General features: G+C 44.2%; 1 protein-coding gene across 2 annotated transcripts in view; it reads left to right on the top strand.

Moving 5' to 3' along the window:
* PTPN12 (protein tyrosine phosphatase non-receptor type 12) overlaps positions 1–20,972 on the top strand; it is a 134,437-nt gene that overhangs the window by 41,971 nt on the left and 71,494 nt on the right. For both annotated transcript variants that reach the window (XM_067564527.1, XM_067564528.1), the window contains exon 2: positions 3,744–3,852. In XM_067564527.1, coding sequence (XP_067420628.1) covers positions 3,744–3,852 — 109 coding nt within the window. The remainder of the gene's footprint in view (positions 1–3,743; positions 3,853–20,972) is intronic.

Below are 20,972 nucleotides of genomic sequence, written 5' to 3' on the forward strand. Positions count from 1 at the left end.
CTGGTTTCAACAGAGCTGCATCAAGCAATCTCAGCTCCTCTCCAAAATGGAGCCCACTGCATGCTCTCCCTGCATTCCCTAGAAGAGGAAGTCTCTCTCTTACCCAAGGCATCATGGGAGTTGTTGTCTCCAAGGCTGGTTTGCAGCACTCAGTGTTTTCCCATCTGGAACACTCCCTAATTCAGATACCTGTGTAGTAAAGGGTGCCTACACAAGTATATATTCTGGCTTTTATCTGTACCATCTATATCCTTCATGTTGCGTGTCTTTGCCCCTGCCCAAAGAACTCTGTCTATCTTCATACATGTGGACATTGTCTTTGTTAATATACAAACTAATTCCTCTTTTGAATTTATTAAATCATATCAGTGAATCCAGGTTGCTAGAGGGTGTTGCACCGACCTGCTGAGTACTACAATACTCTTCCCGTAGGTTAGCAATTTAAACGTGGTTTTCTGCAAGTTGTAGTAAGAACAGACGTCTAACACATTTGACTTATCCCATCACTTAAATAAAAAGGTATTTGAAAACTTATGGAGGTTATTAGGAACAGATGTATTGTGAATCCAAGTCAATCTGGTGCAATTTACTGCCTCTGTCATTGGGCTAAACTGATGGAATAAAATAAGTTTTTCTTACTTAGTTTTATAGTTGGTTGTGCAACAATTGTGCCATGGAGGGTAGGGGGTTGATTTCCCATTGTATCAGTTTCTGGAGAATGAAACTGTTACATTAAACCAGTGATTTTTCAACCATGGACCCCTGGGTGTCCGCAGACTAAGATTTCCAAAGGAGTCCACACCTCCATTTGAAATGTTTTAGGGATCTGCAAATGAGAGAGAGGTTAAAAACCACTGTACTAGTCCACTTTACCAATCAAAGATTATTCCATGTTGTACATATATTAATGGTTTTATCTTGTCTAACTTTATATATGCAAAACAAAGGAAACTCCACCCTTTCTTTGGGCAACGATTCCCTAGTCTAATACATCTCTCTATTAGAAAGGTGTTTCTGATATGCTAAATTTTCTCTTGATTAACTTAATACTATCATTCCTAAATGACTTTCTTATGCTATGTAAGTTTTTGCCTTAGTGTTTAAATCATTTAAATATTTACAGGCTTATATTGTCCTTTAGTTGGCACTTATTAATCAATATTAACTATTCTTTCTGGAAGATCTTTTAATATTTTAGGCACAAATATAAAAAGGCATGGTCTCGGTCACCTAATATCACAAAAGATGATAGCTGTAGTTTTGGAGGAGTACAATATGCAAGCAAAGTACAAATGTTGGCCACACTTTGAAAATATTAATGTTTAACTTTTCTGCTTTTGTGTGATTTTTATGGTTAGGCTGCATAGACTAACTCCAGCTATTCCTTAGTCTTGCTTGTGTGTGTGTGCATGATCTCTTGCTCTTTTAAACTTTCCTTTATATGTTGATTCCCCTAGTTTCTGTGTTCAGAACTAAACACAATATTCTAGGTACAACCTCACTATAGCCATACCCCAGGGATTATTTGCTCTATGATGCATTTGTATTCTAATTCCAAACTGTTTTAGCATTTTTCTTACTGTCTTCTTATATTGCAAACTCATGTGTACCTAGAAGAAACTGTCTACTGAACATTCATCTACACAAAGAAAACTTGTGCTTACCAGTGGTGCAAATTGTATGTAGATGAGACACAAGGTTAACTTTTTCAAAGTTGAATCTCCTTTTTCTTCATCATGCTAAGGTCCACAGCTCCACTGCAGTATGTGTTTCACCCTACTTGGAGTTGAGTGCAAAACTAATTAAAATCCTATTATGTTCTCTTTTGCTTTCTCTTCATCCACTAACTTCATAACTTTTCCCATAGTAATCAAATTTATCCAGAACTTTTCTTTACAAAGTCATTCTGGTGAATTGCTTGTTAATCTGTTATCCTATGTGGTCAGTGATTCCCCCCTCTCAGTCTTTCACTAAGGATGTAAGTTCGACTTACCTCCCGGATAATATTTTTTTTAATTTGAAAATTGGTACTTTTGCTTGCTGTTCATTCTTCTTGTACCTTTCCATTGTTTGTATTATTTTCTGAATGTCATTGGTACAGTGAGTTGATTTGCTAATTCTCTACATGCCTTAGAGCAGTGATACTCAGACCTCAGTGATTCAAGAGTCAAATTAGTGATCAACATTACCCAAAAGAGCCACAGTACTGTAAATCCATTGTTTCATTCACACATACACACTTTCTGTATGTATGTGTAAATTCTTACAGCAAAACGACCAAGTATTCTACAATTGGCTAATAACATAGTAAAAGCATCCTGATTGGTTAATAATTAAACCACACTGTTTTAGTATGTGCTGCAGAGAGCTGCAGGAGACTCATTAAAGAGGTACTTGCTGCTCCTGAGCCTCCAACGGAGCATCACTACCTTAGAATGTGTTTTGATCCAAACCAGCTGATAGATGTTTGTGCCTCATTTTTACTACTTCATGATGAAGGATAAGGTTGCGGATTCCGTGACATTTTATGCTTCAGCCCTGGGGCAACGGGGCTGGAACTGTCAGCCGGCAGAGGCCCCAGCTTTATTGCCTCTGACCAGTCCATTATTTTTACTAAAAACGACTGTGACAAAATCTTAATATTATTCGTGATGTATAAAGAAGACACAAAAGGTTTGTTAAAACACTTTCTTCCTTTTTGTCTTAGAAATAGCAGGAATATCAAGTCAGCTTTTCAATGGCTTTGTTGGAAGACTTGTAGTTCTCCACTGTGGTTTGTAATCTTTCTCAGACTTCTAACTGAAGGGGCAGTGTTCAATCTAAACCAGCTCCTGTTTCTTAATAATTTCTTAATCAGATGTTAATAAAACTATTGCGTTTTAAACAGTCTGATGAAAATGGCTTCTTTGGTTAATCAGGTTCTACTTGCATGGTACTTGTGAAGTCATTCTACCAGTCTCCCAGTTGATAGTTTTCTGTGATAGACAAGACTTGAATTGCTAATGTTTATTTAAAAAAAAAACAACAAAACTTTAACAAACTCCCTTGAAATTTTATTTTAAGAAAACAAGAGAGAACCCTCTAATATTTCAGGTCATCTTTACGCATCATAGAGAAGCAAAAAAGCCAGCACATGTTCAACTCCTATCCTTTGCAGGTCACCTTTAGAAAAAAATTAAATATCTCATTTGGGCCAATTAACCTCCATGTATTAAAGGATCAAATTTCTGTCAACTAGATTTTCCTTTGGATACATTTATGTAATTTTCTTTGTTTCCCTTGGTTAACACTGAGTTGGTTGTATTCTCTTACCTGAAAGTCTTAACTGACTTATTTTTGTTAGCTTGCCTCTATTTCACTTGAAGTGCTTTTTAAATCTTGATCTCCGGGCAATTCCTTGTGAAGCAATATTGGTGTGTGTATTTTTATAAGAGAAACTGTAGTCTATTGCCTTTTCTTCATGACAGTAATTAGTTCAACTTAGAAAAGTAATGTCCCTGACATAGCATTTTTAAGTGCTGTAAAGTAGAGCTATATGGTTTTGTAGCTTTTAGTGTTTCGGATATTTAAAATATTTGAGTACAGTTGTCACTCGGGAGACTTAAAGAGGAAGGGTGAGTTATGAATAGATTTGTTTTTTAAAATAGTGTGATGCAAGTACAATAGTGATGTGCATCATTTGCTTGAAGTTTTCATTATGTTGAGACTTTAATGTTGCTTAAACTTAAACATCTTTATTTCAGAGGTTAAGAAGATTATCAACCAAATATAGAACAGAAAAAATCTATCCAACAGTCACTGGAGAAAAAGAAGAAAATGTTAAAAAGAACAGATATAAGGACATTTTGCCATGTAAGTTTTGACTCTCCTGCTACAGGACAAAGAAAACCATTAATTATCCTTGTTAACATACCTTACCAATTTTACATTCTGTTGAACACTTAAATTAAATGGAAATTATTCTCTGCTTAAAGGTTTGCTGTCAAGATTATCTTAATTGGCCTTTAAAGTGAAACATTCCCTTGGTATATATGGTTATTTCAGCCTCCCAGTTTCTCTTTTAAAATAACTTAGAGCTGTATTACTTCACAAAACAAAACAAACTTGTGGTGAATAGTGGACTTTGGTTTCCAGGCTTGTCAAACCAGCATTTTTCATCTTACAAACACCAAATTCATTCAGTTATTCAAAATGTATTCAGTCCTGACATCTAATGGGTTTGGGTATCTATAATTTATTTTCACTCTCCCCACTCTTGAGGGAATTAGAAATGACTTATTTGGGGAGGGAAGTAAATTGCAACTATTTCTGAAATTAAAAAAGGTTGTCACCTTCAGTCTCAGCACGGAATCCTTAAAGTCAATTATTCATCAGTGAACTGTAGTACGTTCTGTGTTCTCTGGATCTTGTGTACCGCCGTGCTTCATCCCTACAGTTTGCCAACCTGGGCAGCACTTTCCAAAAGTCAGGGCTTGTTGCTGACTGGCTACAACCACAAGTATACTTATCAAGACCATGATGATGATCTTATCACTGCTGTAGCACTGAAAGAAATGTGTCCATCCTTACTTCTGGATGACTGACTGGTTGGAGCCAATTTGTAAACCGCAGCCAGGTTGATAGTGTTAGAAGTTTGCAGTTTCCTAGGCAATAAACCAGAATAATTCTATCAATGTCTAGCAGGAGATAGTAGGTTATGGAGCAAGATTAAAAGCCCTAATAGGCAAACTGTACAAGGTAGAATGACAAACTTCAAAGCTAGGGCAAGGTTTTGATTATTTATCAGAAGAAGAGTGTGGAGTTGCTGCAGGCACTAGGCTCAATGGCGGAAAGTCAAGTTGTAGTGCCGTTAGCCCGCTTCCATGTTAGTCCATTTGAAATCTTTCTGGTGCAACAGAAGGAAGTTGGGATACTGCAGATGATTTGATATCTGCAGATATCTAAGAAGGTGTGGCGTTAAGTGAAGCTGTAGCTATCTATTGACCACTTCTAGAGTGGAAGGGTTAACACAGATGCCAACCTACAGAGTTAAGGTAGTCACTTAGGCAAAACAGTAGTCCAGAGCTAATGAACAGAGGATGAATGAAAGCGATCCATTAACAGCTGGTGGTTCATTGTATTGAATTTTCAGAACAAGTGACAGTTGTCTAGGAGAGTTTGTTGGACAGCCATGATTGTGTCAGAGTAACCACCAGGGAGGCACAAGGAGGTTAATAGTTTCCAAAACCCTAGACCTCTTGATTTCATGGGTAGAAAGAAATCTTTCCAGTCTGTCAGTGGCTTAGGGATCATGAGGGCTCCAAAACCCTACAACTCCCCATCTTGGTCTGAAATAGTCCAAATTTGATGACCTTCCAGACGTGCTGTAAAAGACATCTGTTTGATCAGGGTTTATGGAGAAGGCTAAATATGTTTTCCATAATAATGAAGGGATGGAAAGAAGTTTTGGTAGGTGGTTGGTTGGGGCACTATTGAATGATCATTTTAATGTTGTTGATGTATTTGGTATTAATGATGTGCTTGGGCACTTAAAGCCTTAGTTTAGGTGTCTTTGGTTATTTAAATATACTAGGAAAAATATGCAGACTAGCTCTGTAGAACATAGCTAGCTCTATGTGTGGGAGTTGGGAGCTGAATAAATTGTTCAACAGCTGTATGAAAAACAGAGCAGACCTCAGGTGAATTTGGTGGTATTCAGGAAAATCTGAAATCTAGAAGTACAATTCCTGCTCAGTTGAGGTGTGAGAATATCTTCAGATACCCGGGGGATCCTTCAGTGAACTAGGGAAGACTGGATTTGATGTTACTATCAAAGTGAAAACCAAAAAACTTTTTTGGGAAAGCCCTTATGGATTCTTCTGTCATAAAGGAGAGAAAAAGGCACAAGCATAAATTTTTATAAAGCATTTGCCAATTATCTTTAAATTCTGCAGAATCTGCTGTTGCCACCAGAGAGAAGTGTATGTGTGACATACTCATTACCGTATTCCATTCCTAGTTTCAACATAAACAAATCAATGCATCTTTTATTTTAGTCTGCTTTCACAGCTTTTAATACAGTACCTTAAATGCTGTTTTAATTTAAAATGTTGAACATTAATTATCCAGAGGGACCAATTTTAAACTCTAAACTGGAACCATAAATGTGTGAATATATCCAGGGTTCTGTGTATTCTGTAGTCCTAGAATTTGCCACTGAATTTACATTCTCCTGCAGAATTGCACTCCAGAATCTCAGCGCTCATTTAAAAAAAAAAAAAAAAAAAAAAAAGCCTCTGGAGTTGTAAGGGTTACAGAGAATCTGGCAAACAAAGGATAAACCAGTGCAGTGTTTTTCCTTCTGGAGTCTGCAAGCAGCCTAAAACAATAACCCAGAGAGGTGTGAACTGCCCCACTCATTTGAGTGATGCCCCATGAACTCAGCAATTCTGCGGCTGTAATGTTAGACATTTTTCCCAAGATGCTACATTTCAGCATTTTTCCTTGGAAATATGCGATTGTCTGGCTATGCTGAAACTGGATGGGGTTTACTAGGCCACAACTTTATTCCTAAATGTCAAGTAATATCCAGCAGATAAGTGTAGAGTGCAGGGAATTCCATAATCAATTACATATACCCGGCGGGGGCTTCTGGCAGTCCTCCCACTTTACCTGGTCTGTTCCCCAGCCAGCCTGCTACTGGGACCTTGTCAACCACCTTCGATTGATGGAGGGTGATGGGGGGCTATAAAAGAGAAGGGGTTGGCTCCCTGCCATAGGAGGCCTGAACCCCCCTGTTTCTGCTCCTTTAAAGCAGTGCAACCTTTCCAGACTACTGTACCCTTTCAGGAGTCTGTCTGGTGTATCCCCAAGTTTCACTTTACTTAAAAACTACTTGCTTGCTTGTATTTTTATGTCTTGTTTTTGTGTCACAGCACACTATTACTGAAAAATTGCTTACTTTCTCATTTTTACTATAATTATAAAATCATTTGGAATATTAATATTGTACTTACATTTCAGTGTATATTAAGAATACAGAGCAGTATAAACAAGTCATTATCTGTATGACATTTTAGTTTGTATTGACTTTGCTAGTGTTTTTAATGAAGCCTGTTGTAAAAGTAGGTAAATATCTAGATGACTTGATGTATCCCCTGGAAGACCTGTGCATACCCCAGGAATACACATACCCCTGGTTGAGAACCAGTGCTTTTAAAGAATACCTCTTTTAAATCCTTCACTAATCCTTTTTATCTGATCACCATCTCCCTACCTTACGGAGTATCTGCACTGAACATCTACCACAAGGAGGCACCAGCAGTTAGCTTGGCTGCTTCCCCACCATATGTACTAGTCCAGTTCCCAGATGTCCACTAATGTCCTCTTTAATGTCAGCCAAAAACATGTCAGCTCCTAAGGCTGACAAATGGACCCCATTCTCCCTGAATAATTAAGATACTTCTTACAATATGTTCAGATGAGAAATTACCTATCCCCCATGCCACCTTCCCTATTCTCATAGCTCTTGGCCTTATCAGTCCAAGGGGGCTTCACAGTTCCCTGCCACACTCTGCATTGCAACATGTCTGTCCAAATAATTTTTACTCCTGGGAAAAGTTCCAGGATCTGCCCCAGGTCCCTCTTAGCTCTGATCATTCAGTCCACCCCTTTACACTTTCCCATTGTGGTTCACTTTGGGGAAAATCATATCTGGCTCCTGCTTATGGGCCACCACAGTATACAGAAGGGGCAACATCTGGTCCCATGCCAGCTCAGGACTGCTTTACCATTGAGGCTCAGCTGTGATCCACTTAGACAACCTGGAAGCCTACCTATGCCCCCAGTAAACAATACTGTGCCTGCAGATCCACACCAATATCTGCCTGGCCCATCTGCCAACATCTGGAATGCAAACACAAAGGAAAATTAACACTGATTTTTTCCCCCTGGGGTCTCATGTACATTCTGTATGCTTCAGAATGGCAACACCCAATTGTCTGAATTGCACTAGCTCTCAGACCTAGCTGGGCCACTGCTGTTGCTGCCCCGATTTTGAATGAGTGGGAACCAAATTCATGTGCTGGAAATCCTAACCTTGCCAGTCCCCCACCTTAAAATTGTAAAACAGATATGTTGTGAGGGCATTCCCATCACCATGAACCAAGAGGGGGGCCCTTCCTTCCTTGGCCTTATTGCCATGTATGCTTTCACAGCCTTCACAGGGCAGATCTCTGGCTTGCCACCCTCCTGTAGAATAATGGATTCATCCGCCTTCTTGATCCATCTCTGATCAACTCAAAGTTAATATCACTGCTTGCCTGTCCCAATGCATATCCCTCAATTCCACAGCCTTTCCTGAAGAATCCCTATATCATCCAAGTACTAGTTCACTGATCCTAAAAGCTCCAAAAAAATCTACCAGAAATACTGCCCTGAACAAGCCCACCTCTTGTCCACAATGACGTGTGGGCTTTAGGTTCCACATCAGATCTTTAAGTGTATTAACAGTGATGAGACAACATGTTATCTTCCTTATGGCTGGGCCCTGGAAGTTTCTAGTAGGGTGATCTCAAAACTAAAAATACACTACTATAATCTGGGTTAACCATTCATCTTACTGACAAATGTAAGTGCCAGTAGGTGAGTGGAGACGGTTGATTATACCAATTGCGGGGTTGCTAATGACACCATATGCTGCAGCACCCATTCTTGCATATTGGGCCATATTGGTGACATGCCCTCTTGGCCTGAAATTGAAAAAAATCATTAAAACTTCTCTTGTAGCTCTGCAATGTTCGCAGAACCTTCACTGTTTGCACTACAATGACAATTGTCGTACATCAAGGTTCCATGTTGCTGGCAGCATCTGTTCGGATTTCTTGCTGGCTCCTGGTGCCGGCTACCAAAATCCATTTGTCTGAGAACGAGACAATGCATCTACTTTGCCATTATCAACCCTAGTCATGTATCTGGAAGTTAAAACTTAAACACTGTCGTACAAATGCCCTTACCTACCTCATAACTGTGATCTGTTGGACTGTGATTGGTAATATGTATCTCTGCCCTGTTATCACACTAGAAACAGATGCTTTTACTAGCAAACTCTGTTCCCAAAATGGGAAAATAGTACAGAAATGTTTTTTGTTCTTCGAGTGCTTGCTCATGTCGATTCCATTGTAGGTGCGTGCACGCACCTGTTCACGATTACCAGAATCTTTTTCTCCTTAGTAGTACCCGTAGGGCCGGCTTTGGCACCCCGTGGAGCTCTGCACACATGCTGCGGTACATAAGGCGCCATTGGCCCTACACCCCCTCAGTTCCTTCTTTCCGCCATTGATTGTTACTGGAACTGCTTCTGTTACTTGCTCAGTCTGCAAGTGCCTCTGAATATTTAGATTTGTTTTCTTAAGTAGTTAAGTAGAAATGATTAGTGTAATTGTAGATAAGTAGTTGTAAATAGTTTAGTAGTTCAGGTTTGGACCTCTGCCCAACAGCAGGGCATGCCCTGATCTCCGGGCTTCAAGCCCTGTAAGTCTTGTGGCAAGCCCTTCCCGCTTAGCGACCCACACAACAGTTGTCTGAAGTGCCTGGGGGAATTGCATAGGAAAGACAAGTGCCGTATCTGCAAGGCGTTCAGGCCAAGGCCACAGAAGGATCGGGAAATTTTTCAGAAGGCTCTACTGATGGAGGCTTCCTTAACACCCAGCCTCAGAGCTGTTCTGCACGCTCTCGGTGCCAAGCACCACATCAGTGCAGAGCGCCCCTTCGGCACCAGAACTTCCACGGCACTGATCTTCTGCTCTGCCATCAAAGAAAAAGTAGAAGAAACAGCGCTCAGGGAGGGATCGCTCCCCCACGCCTAAGACGACTAAGGAAGCAGGGTCGAGCACAGGGCCTTTACGCCATCAGGTTGAGCAGACTCCTTAGGAGCAGAGCTTGCCGCGTAGAGCCCTCAGTCTTCCGAGGGAGCCGCCTCCGACTCCGGGGAGTGTAAGAGGCCCTTTGCAGATCGTGGTGCCGTCAACGCTGGAGGCGTTTCAAGTGGCAAGAGACTTAATGGTGCTGCCTTTGCCACCGACCCCTATGCCCCAGGTGGGGCAGGAGAAAGGGAAAGCACCGGTGTTGAAAGGGAAGCCCCTGATGGGATCCCCTCGATGGCTGCACAGCTCTCTGGAGCCCTGACGTGCCTCCCTACGAGCCAGGTTAGCAAGGAGATGGTCTCCTCCATCCCGGCACCGATCTCCAAGGGCGTTACCCATCACCAGGCAGATCGCTGGAGAGGGAACGCAGTCAGTGGGGGCATTCAGTGGTGTTGACTCAGCACCAATCTTGGTTGCTGGTACACAGGACCATTAGAGTCAGCTGGGTGGCACCATCTTGATCAAGGTCCAGCAGACAATCACCATCAGGGAGTCTGCACTGGTCGTGTTCCCTGGCACCGTCGAGTTCGCTTGTGTGTTCACGGTGCAGAACCCAGTTGCCGGCATCCGGATGCTCCCCCAGGGATGATGGGCACCATCATCAATCTTCGGCACCGAGGCACTTGCCTCTTCCTGTTGGAGGGCTCTCCGTCTCTGCTCCAGTCTGGGAAATGTTCTCACCAGTCACAAGTATCTTGCTCCCTGTCACCAACATGGTGGTCATCTAATCACCAGAGGTCTTGGGAGGCCAGATACCACTCCCACTTTCCTCGGCACCGTTCAGCAGGAAAGGGGTCAGGCTCGAGCCATCGTTGGTTGCCAGAGAGCGAGTCCAATTCCGCAGGAGAGTGTAAAACATCAGCACCCCCTCCTAGCCAGCCCCATTGACCTGGGGGTCAAGACCAGGGCCCCTGTCTGGCTGCTCCACGATGGCCTCAGGGACAGTGGCCGACTCAATGGCCCTTTTGAAATCCCTGTTGGTTCCCTGTGGCCACAGGCCCTTGGTCTCTCCAATCCCCGGGGAAATGATCTGTAGCCCCAGCATCCCCAGCCGAGAGTCACAGCTCGGTCTCTGATGTGGAGTCGGACCCACTGGAGGGGACATGTACTGCAGTTCCCCAGCAGCCAAGGGGGATGCCACCACCCCCTGCACCGGGTCAGTCGTTTTCCTCCTCACCAGATGAGTCGGTCGCATCAGGGCCATCAGCTCCCCGGGATGATTTCCACACCCAACAGGAGCTACTCAAGTGGGTCGCCTCAAATTTGGGTTTAGAAGTGAAAGAGCTCCAAGAAACATTGGACAACCTCTTCGATGTGCTGGCAGTTGCGGCACCCGCCTGGGTCACCCTACCAGCCCACAAAGGGGTTCTCAAGGTGGTTAAATCTTTGTGACAGATGCCGTCCTCTTTGCTACCAGTCTGTAAAAGGATGGAGAAGAAGTACTACATCCCCGCTAATGGGTTTGAGTACTTATTTACGCATCCTTCCCTGGGTTCCCTGGTAGTGGCATCTGCCAACAAATGGGACAGGCAGGGACAACTCAGCATGAGCCCCCAAAAACAAAGACAATAAGAAATTAGATTTGATTGGGAGAAAAATGTATTCTATGGTGAGCCTGCAATTCTGGATCGCAAATCAGCAGGAGCTGCTAGGGAGGTATAATTATAACCTCTGGGACTCCTGGAAACGTTTTGGTGAAGCTCTGCCCCAGGAGCAGGCACTAGACTTTACCACCCTCCTGGAGGAGAGCAAGACGGTGGCCAGGGCTGCCTTTCAGGCAGCATCAGATGCGGCTGACTTGTCTGCAAGGTCGATGGCCTCTGTGATCTCCATGCACCGGTGCTCATGGTTACAGTCATCTGGTCTGTCCCAGGAGGTGCAACAGTCCACACAGGACCTGCTGTTGGTTGGAAGTGCACTCTTCTTGGATCAGACAGACGCCAAACTCCACAAGTTAAAGGACTCGAGGGCCACTTTGCACTCATTGGGCCTTTACATGCTGCAGGCCTCAGGGAGGCAGTCCTGCCCCCAGTAGCAGCAGCTGAGATACCAGGCCCAGCGTTTTGGGACCTACTGTGGGAGGGAGAACAGAGAAATTTTAGATGGCATAGGTCGGGGCTGTCTTCCTCTTTGGCCAATCAGCCGGCCCACTCACGGCACTCTAGTGGCCATCGCCAATCATTTTGATGGTGCGCCCAAGGATGGCCTTCCGGTCTCTCACCAGGATCCTGCTTCCCTGACATTCCAAAACTGACTTGCCCCTTTCCTCCCAGCATGGTCCCGTATAACTTTGGACCATTGGGTTCTAGGCACTGTTGCGGTGGGCAATCCCTCCCCTCCCCTACCCATCCCTGTCCCTCTTCAGGGAACCCTCTCACAAGCAACTCCTTATGCAAGAGGTGGAGAACCTTCTCGCATTGGGAACTATGGAAGAGATTCTGGCTGACACGAGAGGAAGAGGTTTTTATTCCTGCTACTTCCTCGTTCCCCAGGCGAAGGGGGGGCCCTCAGGCCCATCTTGGACCTGCAGGGCTAAACAAGTTCATCAAAAAGTTGAAGTTCCACATGGTCTCTCTAACCTCTGTCATCTCCTCCTTAGATCCAAGAGACTGGTATGCCGCCTTTGACCTAAAGGATGCATATTTTCATATCTCGATATTCCCCAAACACGGGTGTTTCCTCTGGTTTGAGGTGGGTTGTTCCCACTACCAGTCTAAGGCCCTCCCCTTTAGCTTGTCATTTGCCCCACGGGTATTTACAAAATGCATGAGGGTGGTGGCCGCGTATCTCAGGCGCCGAGCAGTTCAGATTTACCTATATCTAGACAACTGGTTGATCAGAGGCAGGTCGTGGGCCCGAGTCCAAACCAGTATGGACCTAGTTCAGGCCACTTGTCACCTTCTGGGCCTGCTGGTGAATGAACAAAAATCCACGCTGATGCCAGTGCAGAGAATAGAATTCATTGGGGCCATTCTCGATTCCATAGGGGCAAGGTTGTTCCTGCCATAAACTAGATTTGAGAACATGTCGAGCATGATCAGGGGCCTACGAGCCTCTCCCCTAACTATGGCACGAACTTGCCAAGAATGGTCTCTCCACCCATCGGTAGCCAATAAGGTTTTCCGATGGTGGGGGTTTCCCCAAGTGAATCTCTTCGCTTCCAATGTCACCAGGAAGTGCAGTCAGTTTTGCTCCATTTGGGGGCTCGTCGACAGAGCGCTGTCAAACACTTTCCTATTTGTGGTTGCGGAGGCTTCTGTATCCTTTTCCTCCCATTCTGTTGATTCACAGGGTCCTGTTAAAAATCAAGAGACAAGCTGAATGTCATTCTTATAGCTCTCGCGTGGCCCAGGCAGCACTGGTTCATGACCCTCCTGGAACTGTCCATTGCTCCCCCTCTGGATCTGCTGTGTTAGCACAACCTGCTTTCCCAGGATTGGGGGCGACTGCTGCACCTGGACCTGGAGTCCCTGCAGATGACGGCATGGAGCTGAGTGGCTGAGCCTAGAGGAACGGGCTTGCTCATCTCAGGTGCAGGCTATACTAATGTGTAACCAGAAACCTTCCATCAGGGTGTCATATTTAGCCAAGTGGAAGAGATTCGCATGCTGGGCCACAGCCCAGGCAGTCACACCCCACCAAACATCAATCCAGACAGTGCTAGATTACCTGCCACATCTTAAACTCCAGGGCCTAGCCACTACCTCGTTGAAAGTGCATCTGGTTGCCATTTCAGTCTTCCATCCACCGATTCAAGGGAGGTTGGTCTTCTCTCATGCCATGGCAATTAGGTTTCTGAAGGGTATAGAGAGACTTTACCCCCAGGTTAGGAATCTGTTACTCCCTGGGACCTAACTTAGTCCTCTCCAGATTTACGGGGGGCACCATTAGAGTCTTTGGCTACCTGACCCCTTTTGCTGCTGTCATGGAAGATAGCCTTCCTTTTTGCCATCACCTCGGCTAGGAGGGTATCTGAGATTAGGGCACTTTACCTCAGAGCCGCCTTACACATTTTTTAATAGGGACAAGGTCCAGCTGAGTCCCCACCCGGCCTTTTTACACAAAGTGGTGTCACAATTCCACGCCAGCCAGGATATCTTCCTGCCAGTATTCTTCTCGAAGCCACATGCTTCAGAGGAAGAACCGAGGTGGCACACACTGGACATACGCAGAGCCCTGGCTTTTTACATCAAGAGGACGAAACCATTCTATAAGTCCATGTAGCTGTTTGTGGCAGTGGCTGACAAGATGAAGGGCTTACCTGTCTCTTGACAGCGCATCTCCTTTTGGATAACCTCCTACATAAGGTTCTGGTATGAGCAGGCGAAGGTTCCTCTTCTGGGAAGTGTCAAAGTTCACTTTGCTAGAGCGCAGGCCTCTTCTGCAGCGTTCCTGGCGCAAGTGCCCATTCAGGATATATGCAAAGCCGCTACATGGTTGGTGGTGCACACCTTTACGTCCCACTATGCCATTGTTCAGCAGGCAAGGGATGACACCAGCTTCAGCAGGGCGGTGCTGCAGTCAGCTCATATGTGAACTCCGAACCTGCCTCCAAGGTACTGCTTGTGAGTCATTTACAATGGAATTGACATGAGCAACCTCTCGAAGAAAAGACAGCTATTCACCTTATAACTGTTCTTCGAGAGGTTGCTCATGTCCATTCCATAACCTACCCCTCATCCCTGCTGTCAGAGTTGACGGCAAGAAGAAAATGAGGTGGCGTAGTCAGCTCTATGGGTGCCGCTAAGGGGAAAAAGATTCTTGTAGGTGCGTGCACACCCCCACGGTTACAATAGAATGGACATGAGGAACACATTTCTAAGAACAACAGTTACAAGGTGAGTACCCATCTTTTCTGTGCTATCCCTTTTTGTATCCAGATGAAAGGTCATTTTGGGGCGCACCATCTGCCTGGGTAAAATACTCCAAAAGCCATGCCTCCTGAAACATCTGACCTAACCATGTTCACAGCCTCATCAATGGAGGAATAGCACACAAAACACAAGTCTGGGTCTATTCCAATGTTAATTGAGCTATCCCATGAGTATGGCAGGTGTTGAATTAAATGATCTTCACGTGGAACTTTCTTAGGAACCAAGCCTAGGGGAGAAACCCACACATTCTGTGTAGGTAGATAATTGAATGACCCTGCTACTCTATTCTTGTATTTTTGTATAATCTTTTTCTTTACAATATGACCCATTATCACTAAGGACTTCACATTTTTGGACATCATATGACTTATTTCCCAGTAAAGGAGATCCTGAACCCCTCAGTAAACGTATCCCACAAATATGCCCCAAATGAGCACCCTTAACTCCTCCAGTTTAACCAAAGATGACACTCTTGTCCAGCCCCCCATTTTCACCTCACCCTCTCACTCCTTCCTGTGCCTTGGCCCCTATATACCCTGCTCCTGCCCCTATGGGTCTGTGGACAGCAGTGACTTACCCCTTCCCCCTCCCCCTCCATTCTGTTTCACCACTGCAGCCTTCTCTGACCTCTGTGACAATTGCAGATATGGGCCCCAAAGCATATTTTGCAAGCATATGTAAATTTTCAGATGCTATGAAAACTGCTTTCATTAAATGCCCAGCAAGTATCATTATGAGCCTCAGACCTCTGGTCTTGCTGCAGAATGAACAGACCACTATCTGTATGGAAATCAGGCCCCTGTGGTATCATCCACTCTAACCACAGCATATATTTTGGTATATCCCACCAGTTTTTGTTGCTGCCCACAATCTAAACTGTTCCTCATAATTAAACCAAGCCATGCCCCCCAATGTATTATATGTGCAACTGATTATATCCATATATTTGAATAGTGCTGCGCTTCTGTCTAGGTAAGCCTCTGCAATAATGCCTACATAAATCAGGAAGGCAGCTTCCCAGTTTTCTCATGTTCTAGCCACCCTTGACTTCTTGACTGTTTTGTTGCCCTGCTCGCTCTGCCCCAGCTTCCTTTTGTCATCATCTCCCTGTGAAAAAGTGAGATGTCTACATATTCATCTCTCCAAATTTTATCTTCAGTAGTGCTGAGGTGGTGAACTCCTATTGGGTCAGCGACCTCCGCGTACCTGTACTTGTAACTAGCCATTGGGGCACCCTTCATGCCCTGTTGCTTGCCAGTTGCCTCTGGGACAGCAATTCTGTCCCATGAATTCACATTCCCCAATTAGTCAGTGAGTTGTAGGGTTCTCATAAAATACCCCACTCTCATACACCCTCCTCTTAAGGGCTTCTGCTCCCTGGCGAGCAGTCTGCCCCATATGACTATTGCCTGTCGCCCAAATTTGAGCTTCGGGTTTCCATTCTTAGTAATTCCAGACATCCCCCACCTGTGGAAGCTCCCAGCTGCTGCAACAATTGAAGGTTATGTAATGCTATAGCTTTTGTAGAAGATGTGGGTACCTCAGACATCTCCAACACACTCCTAGGACACCATTTGCTTGTTCTGCTACCCTGCTAGGTTCAGTGTCTCATGCCCTATTGGAGAGAGTAAGAGACCACCCTTTCCCCACACACACCTACACCCCCTGAGAGAAAAAGTGGACAAGTTCCTTGAACCCACTGAGGTCCTCCTTACAGACACCCATTCCAGCATTGGATGGAAGGGACTCACTTTCGCGCTCTACCCCTGCAACCTGTATTTGGTGCTGGTCACACCCCTGCCAGCCATGTCACTCTCCTTTTCTGCAATCTGTTTGTTCATGTGTCCTGACTCTGGGCGACCCACTGCACCTTGTAAGCTTTGTAGTGCTGCAGAAATAGTTTCAGAAGCAATTGCCGAGACTGCTTGAATCAATTCTCTGTTTGCATCCTCACCCCAGATGTGTTACTTCTCAGCAGAGGGGAATCTGTTTAGTAGACGCAGACCACCCTGGGATCTGCTAGCTGTGGTCCTGTGTCCAACCCCTGCCCATGCGATAGGAATCCACCCCTGGTCTCCCGTGGCCCCTTAAGCCTCTCTCTGTCCCCCATGAGCTGGGTTTGGAACGCCGTACCCAGTCTGCTCTAACATGTCCACAAAGCCCAGCTGGAAGGTGGGGGGGCACCCTCCTCCTGTTCTCACCTTTCTGTTACAGTCCCACACCAATGAGTTTGAAACTCTCCCCTCTTCCCCTTCTGCTATAAAATTCCCACTTCTGCCATTGCAGGCTGGAAAGGGGAATGAATGTCTCTTCCTCTCCATTCCCTTGCTGTTCTCACCAGTCTGCTACTACGTGGCGTCATGAGAGAGTGAAGTTTTCTGTGCTTTAGTTCCTGCTGTTCTGCTTGGTCCAGGTCAGAGAGAACTTTTCCTGCACCACTATGGACATAATCTCCCCTCTCTTCTCACCTGGTATGGGGTACGCTGACTTGTCTGAAGCTTCTGCAGCAAGTCACTCTCTGGCTATCTAGCCCCTAAAGAGCCACACACTTTTTCCTACAAGCCAGACAATGGCCCCCAGTGCCTAGCTGTGAAGTCATTTTGCTGCAGCCAGGCACCTGACATCTTGGTCATTGTTTTCCTGCCTTAGTAGGACCTGTCTGCAGCTGCCTCATGCTCTCCAGTTTTCTATAGTGTGGGGTTAATTTGATAATAGTGCATATTTTCCTTAATGTTCCATGGAGCTTGGCAGCAGTGGGCTGCTGGTGAGCCAGGATTTGAGTTCAGCTTGCAGCCAGAGAAGTGGGGAACCAGAAGTGTAGGTAGATGAGTTAGTCAAAGCCTGGGGCGTGGAGCCAGGCTGCATGATGAAAAGCCCATCTCTGAATATTTTTAACGATTTTTAATAAATGAATTTTTGAAACTGAGCTATATGTGTTTGGGTGGACTAAGATGAAAGAATATTACATAGCAATAGATTGTTGCTACTATAATAGCAATATAACATATGCTTTCTAAAAAGGCTTCTCCAGATCTTCATTTTAAAAAAAGTGCACACTCTTAAAGCTAGTGAGGCTTGTAGCTCTTCTTGTAATCTGGTGCTTTATGAGGTGCATTATGTATTAACCTGCCAAAAATGTTTGCTTGAAGTAAATTATTATAGCAACACCTGAAAGTGCAACTTTGGTGCTGATATCTCAAGAAAAGCTTTAGAAAGCATGCTGTTTAGAAGTAATTTTTATAGCCTGCTTCCTATATTTCCATTCCTGTTTGTTAATGACATTTGGCTGATAACAGGGTCTTACTTCCTATGGGGTTGGTTTGCTTATTTGCCATCTGAAGACTTAATTGCTGTGGAGAGTATTATCTCACCTTTTTTTGCTGGCGAGTGAGCCACAGGAGCAGAAATAAAGACCCTCTTTTAATGCAAATCCTCTAATTAAAAAACAAAAAACTACCAAACAGATGCAAAAAAATGCGTCCAAAATCTTCAGCCACTCATAGTGTATTTGGGGAAAACAGGATAGACAGGATATGAATTTCTAATATTTAAAAAAAAAAAAAAAAAGTCTTGTTTAAAAAGTTTCAAGCCTCCTTTATACAATCAGAAGGGTGAAGGAGGCACAAGCCTATTTTTTTCCCTTTGCAAATGACCTTTTAATGCTACTTAACACAGTTGGACTGAAAGTCAGTAAAAAAATGTTACCTGATCTTACACTTCCAGGACAATCCCCATTCTAGAACACTGATTCAAAAATAAAATAGCTTTGAAACAACCTAAAACAAGATTTATTATTCAATACTGTATTAATGGGGATGTCATCATAATATATTATGAAGCATCATAATCAAATGGAATGGACAATTTTCCAATAATGTGGATTACCTGCATATGTATTTGCCATTTTCAGTTGAAGATCCTTAATATGTTAATGTCTCTTTACTTGTTATATTGAAAGTGCCAACTAAGGCCATGTCTACACTAGAGAGATTAGTGTCACAACTGTCCTAATGCAGCCATTCTATGCCAATGGAGGAGAGAGCTCTCCCGTCGACATAATTAAACCACCCCCAACAAGTGGCAGTAGCTATGTTGGCAGGAGACGCTCTTTTGTCGGTATAATTCATGTCATTCAGTGGTGTGGGGGAAAAAAAACATAGCTGAAATGTACTAATACTAAACGGATTAGCTTATTTTTTCCATGGCACCTAAAAAGGATTAACTTCCTGATATCGCCTTAAGAATCATAGAAATGCTACTGCAATAGAATTTTCACTGAACTTCAAGACCTATATCTTTCCTGAATCTTAAAATATCCAAGCAACAAAGCAGAAAGATTACTAAGGGTCCTTAGTGGCTGGAGAGAGTTACACTAATGAAAGTTTGCCCAGTGATGTAGTATCTGTCTCTAGAGAAAAAAGCTTAACATTCAAAGTTGTGTAATTATAAATAAACTGCTTGAATATGATGATTCTAAGGAAACAATATCAGCATATCATCAGTCCCTAAACAGAGCTGAAATTGTTTCAGAGTTCAGTAGCATAAGGCATGTTTATGCTACAAACTAAGTTGTCAACTTAATTTAAGTTGACATCCAGCCACCACAGTAATTGTCTGTCAGGCGTATCCGTGCCACACTCGTTGTCTTGGTGGAGTGCATCCTCTCTAGCAGCACTTGCATCGATGCAGTGCAACTAGCTGCAGCGGATTTTGGGAAGGGTTTGCTATGCCTCATGGGACCAAAACATTGTCGCAGGGTATGGGAACATTGCTTTGACCTCCTATGATGCACTTTTCTCCCTCCCCTGATACTAATGGCAAAGAACCTATACTTTTTCGCACCTTTTTTTGAAAGCCTGGCTTAGCCGTGCATACACCATAGTCCAAGAATAGTGGAGCCCGCTCTGTTGTGCACTCTTGTTTAGAGCATCACAAACACCGTGTACTTTATCCTGCAATAATTCCAGAGCCAAAACAGGAACCATCATGTGGAACATTGCAATGTTCTTCAAGCAGCCTTGCTGCAAGCTATAGAATGAAACAATTCCTGATTGCTGCTGGCAGTAGCTCAGCAGCTGAACATGGAGGACTGCCATTTCTGATCCCAGGAAACTAGCATTGACTACTGGAATCACATTGTGATGCAGTTATGGAATGACAAGCGATGGCTGCAGAACTTTTGAATGCTGAAGGCCACTTTCCAGGAACTTTGTGTAGAGTTTTCCCTAGCCCTGAAGCACAGTGAAACTAAAATGAGACCTGCTCTGGCAATGGAGACGCAAGTGGCGATCGCTGTGTGAAAGCTTGCAATGCCAGACTACTACCGGTCAGTGGAAAATCAATTTGGAATTGGTAAATCCACCAAGGAAGCTGTTGTGATCCAAATGTGCAAGGTCATTAATCGACTTCTGTTAAGAAAGGTAGTGACTCTGGGCAATGTGCAGGGCATAGTGGATGGTTTTGCCACAATGGGATTCCCTAACTGCAGTGGGGCAATAGATGGCACACACATCCTTATATGGGCACCAGATCATCTTGTCAAAGAGTACATAAACAGAAAGTGATACTTTTCAGTGGTGTTGCAAGTGCTGGTGAATCACGGAGCATTTTACCGCTATCAATGTGGGATGGTCAGGAAAGGTGCATGATGCGCACATCTTTAGGAACACTGGTCTGTTCAGAAAGCTGCAATCAGGGAATTTCTTTCCAGATTACACAATAACCTTTGATGTTGAAATGCCAATGATGCTGGTAGACTCAGCCTACCGCTTGCTTCCAAGGCTTATGAATCCATACACCGGCCACCTGGAGTAAGGAGTGGTTCAACAGTAGGCTGAGCAAATGCAGAATGGTGGTTGAATGTGCCTTTGGATGTTTAAAGAGTCATTGGCGCAGTAGGTTTACTAGATTAGACCTCAGTGAAAGCAACATCCACATTGCTGTTGCTGTCTGCTGTGCGCTCCATAATATCTGAGACAAAGGAAGAAAAGATCCACCGGGGTGGGGCATGGAGGTGGGTAGGCCGGCAGCTAATTTTGAGCAACCAGATACCAGGGCAATAGGAAGAGCCCATCGAGGAGCTCTGCGTCTCCGGGAGGCTTTGCAAACCCATTTCAGTAATGAGCCACGGTAATGTGCACCACTTTTTTACATTGTGCCTTCCCATACCATCCTTTCCGTTGCATCAGTTTCCCTG

The sequence above is a fragment of the Emydura macquarii genome, unplaced genomic scaffold (assembly GCF_026122565.2).
Source record: "Emydura macquarii macquarii isolate MOO-44397 ecotype Brisbane River unplaced genomic scaffold, CSIRO-AGI_Emac_v2 contig_2636, whole genome shotgun sequence".
In the NCBI taxonomy this organism is placed as follows: Eukaryota; Metazoa; Chordata; order Testudines; family Chelidae; genus Emydura; species Emydura macquarii.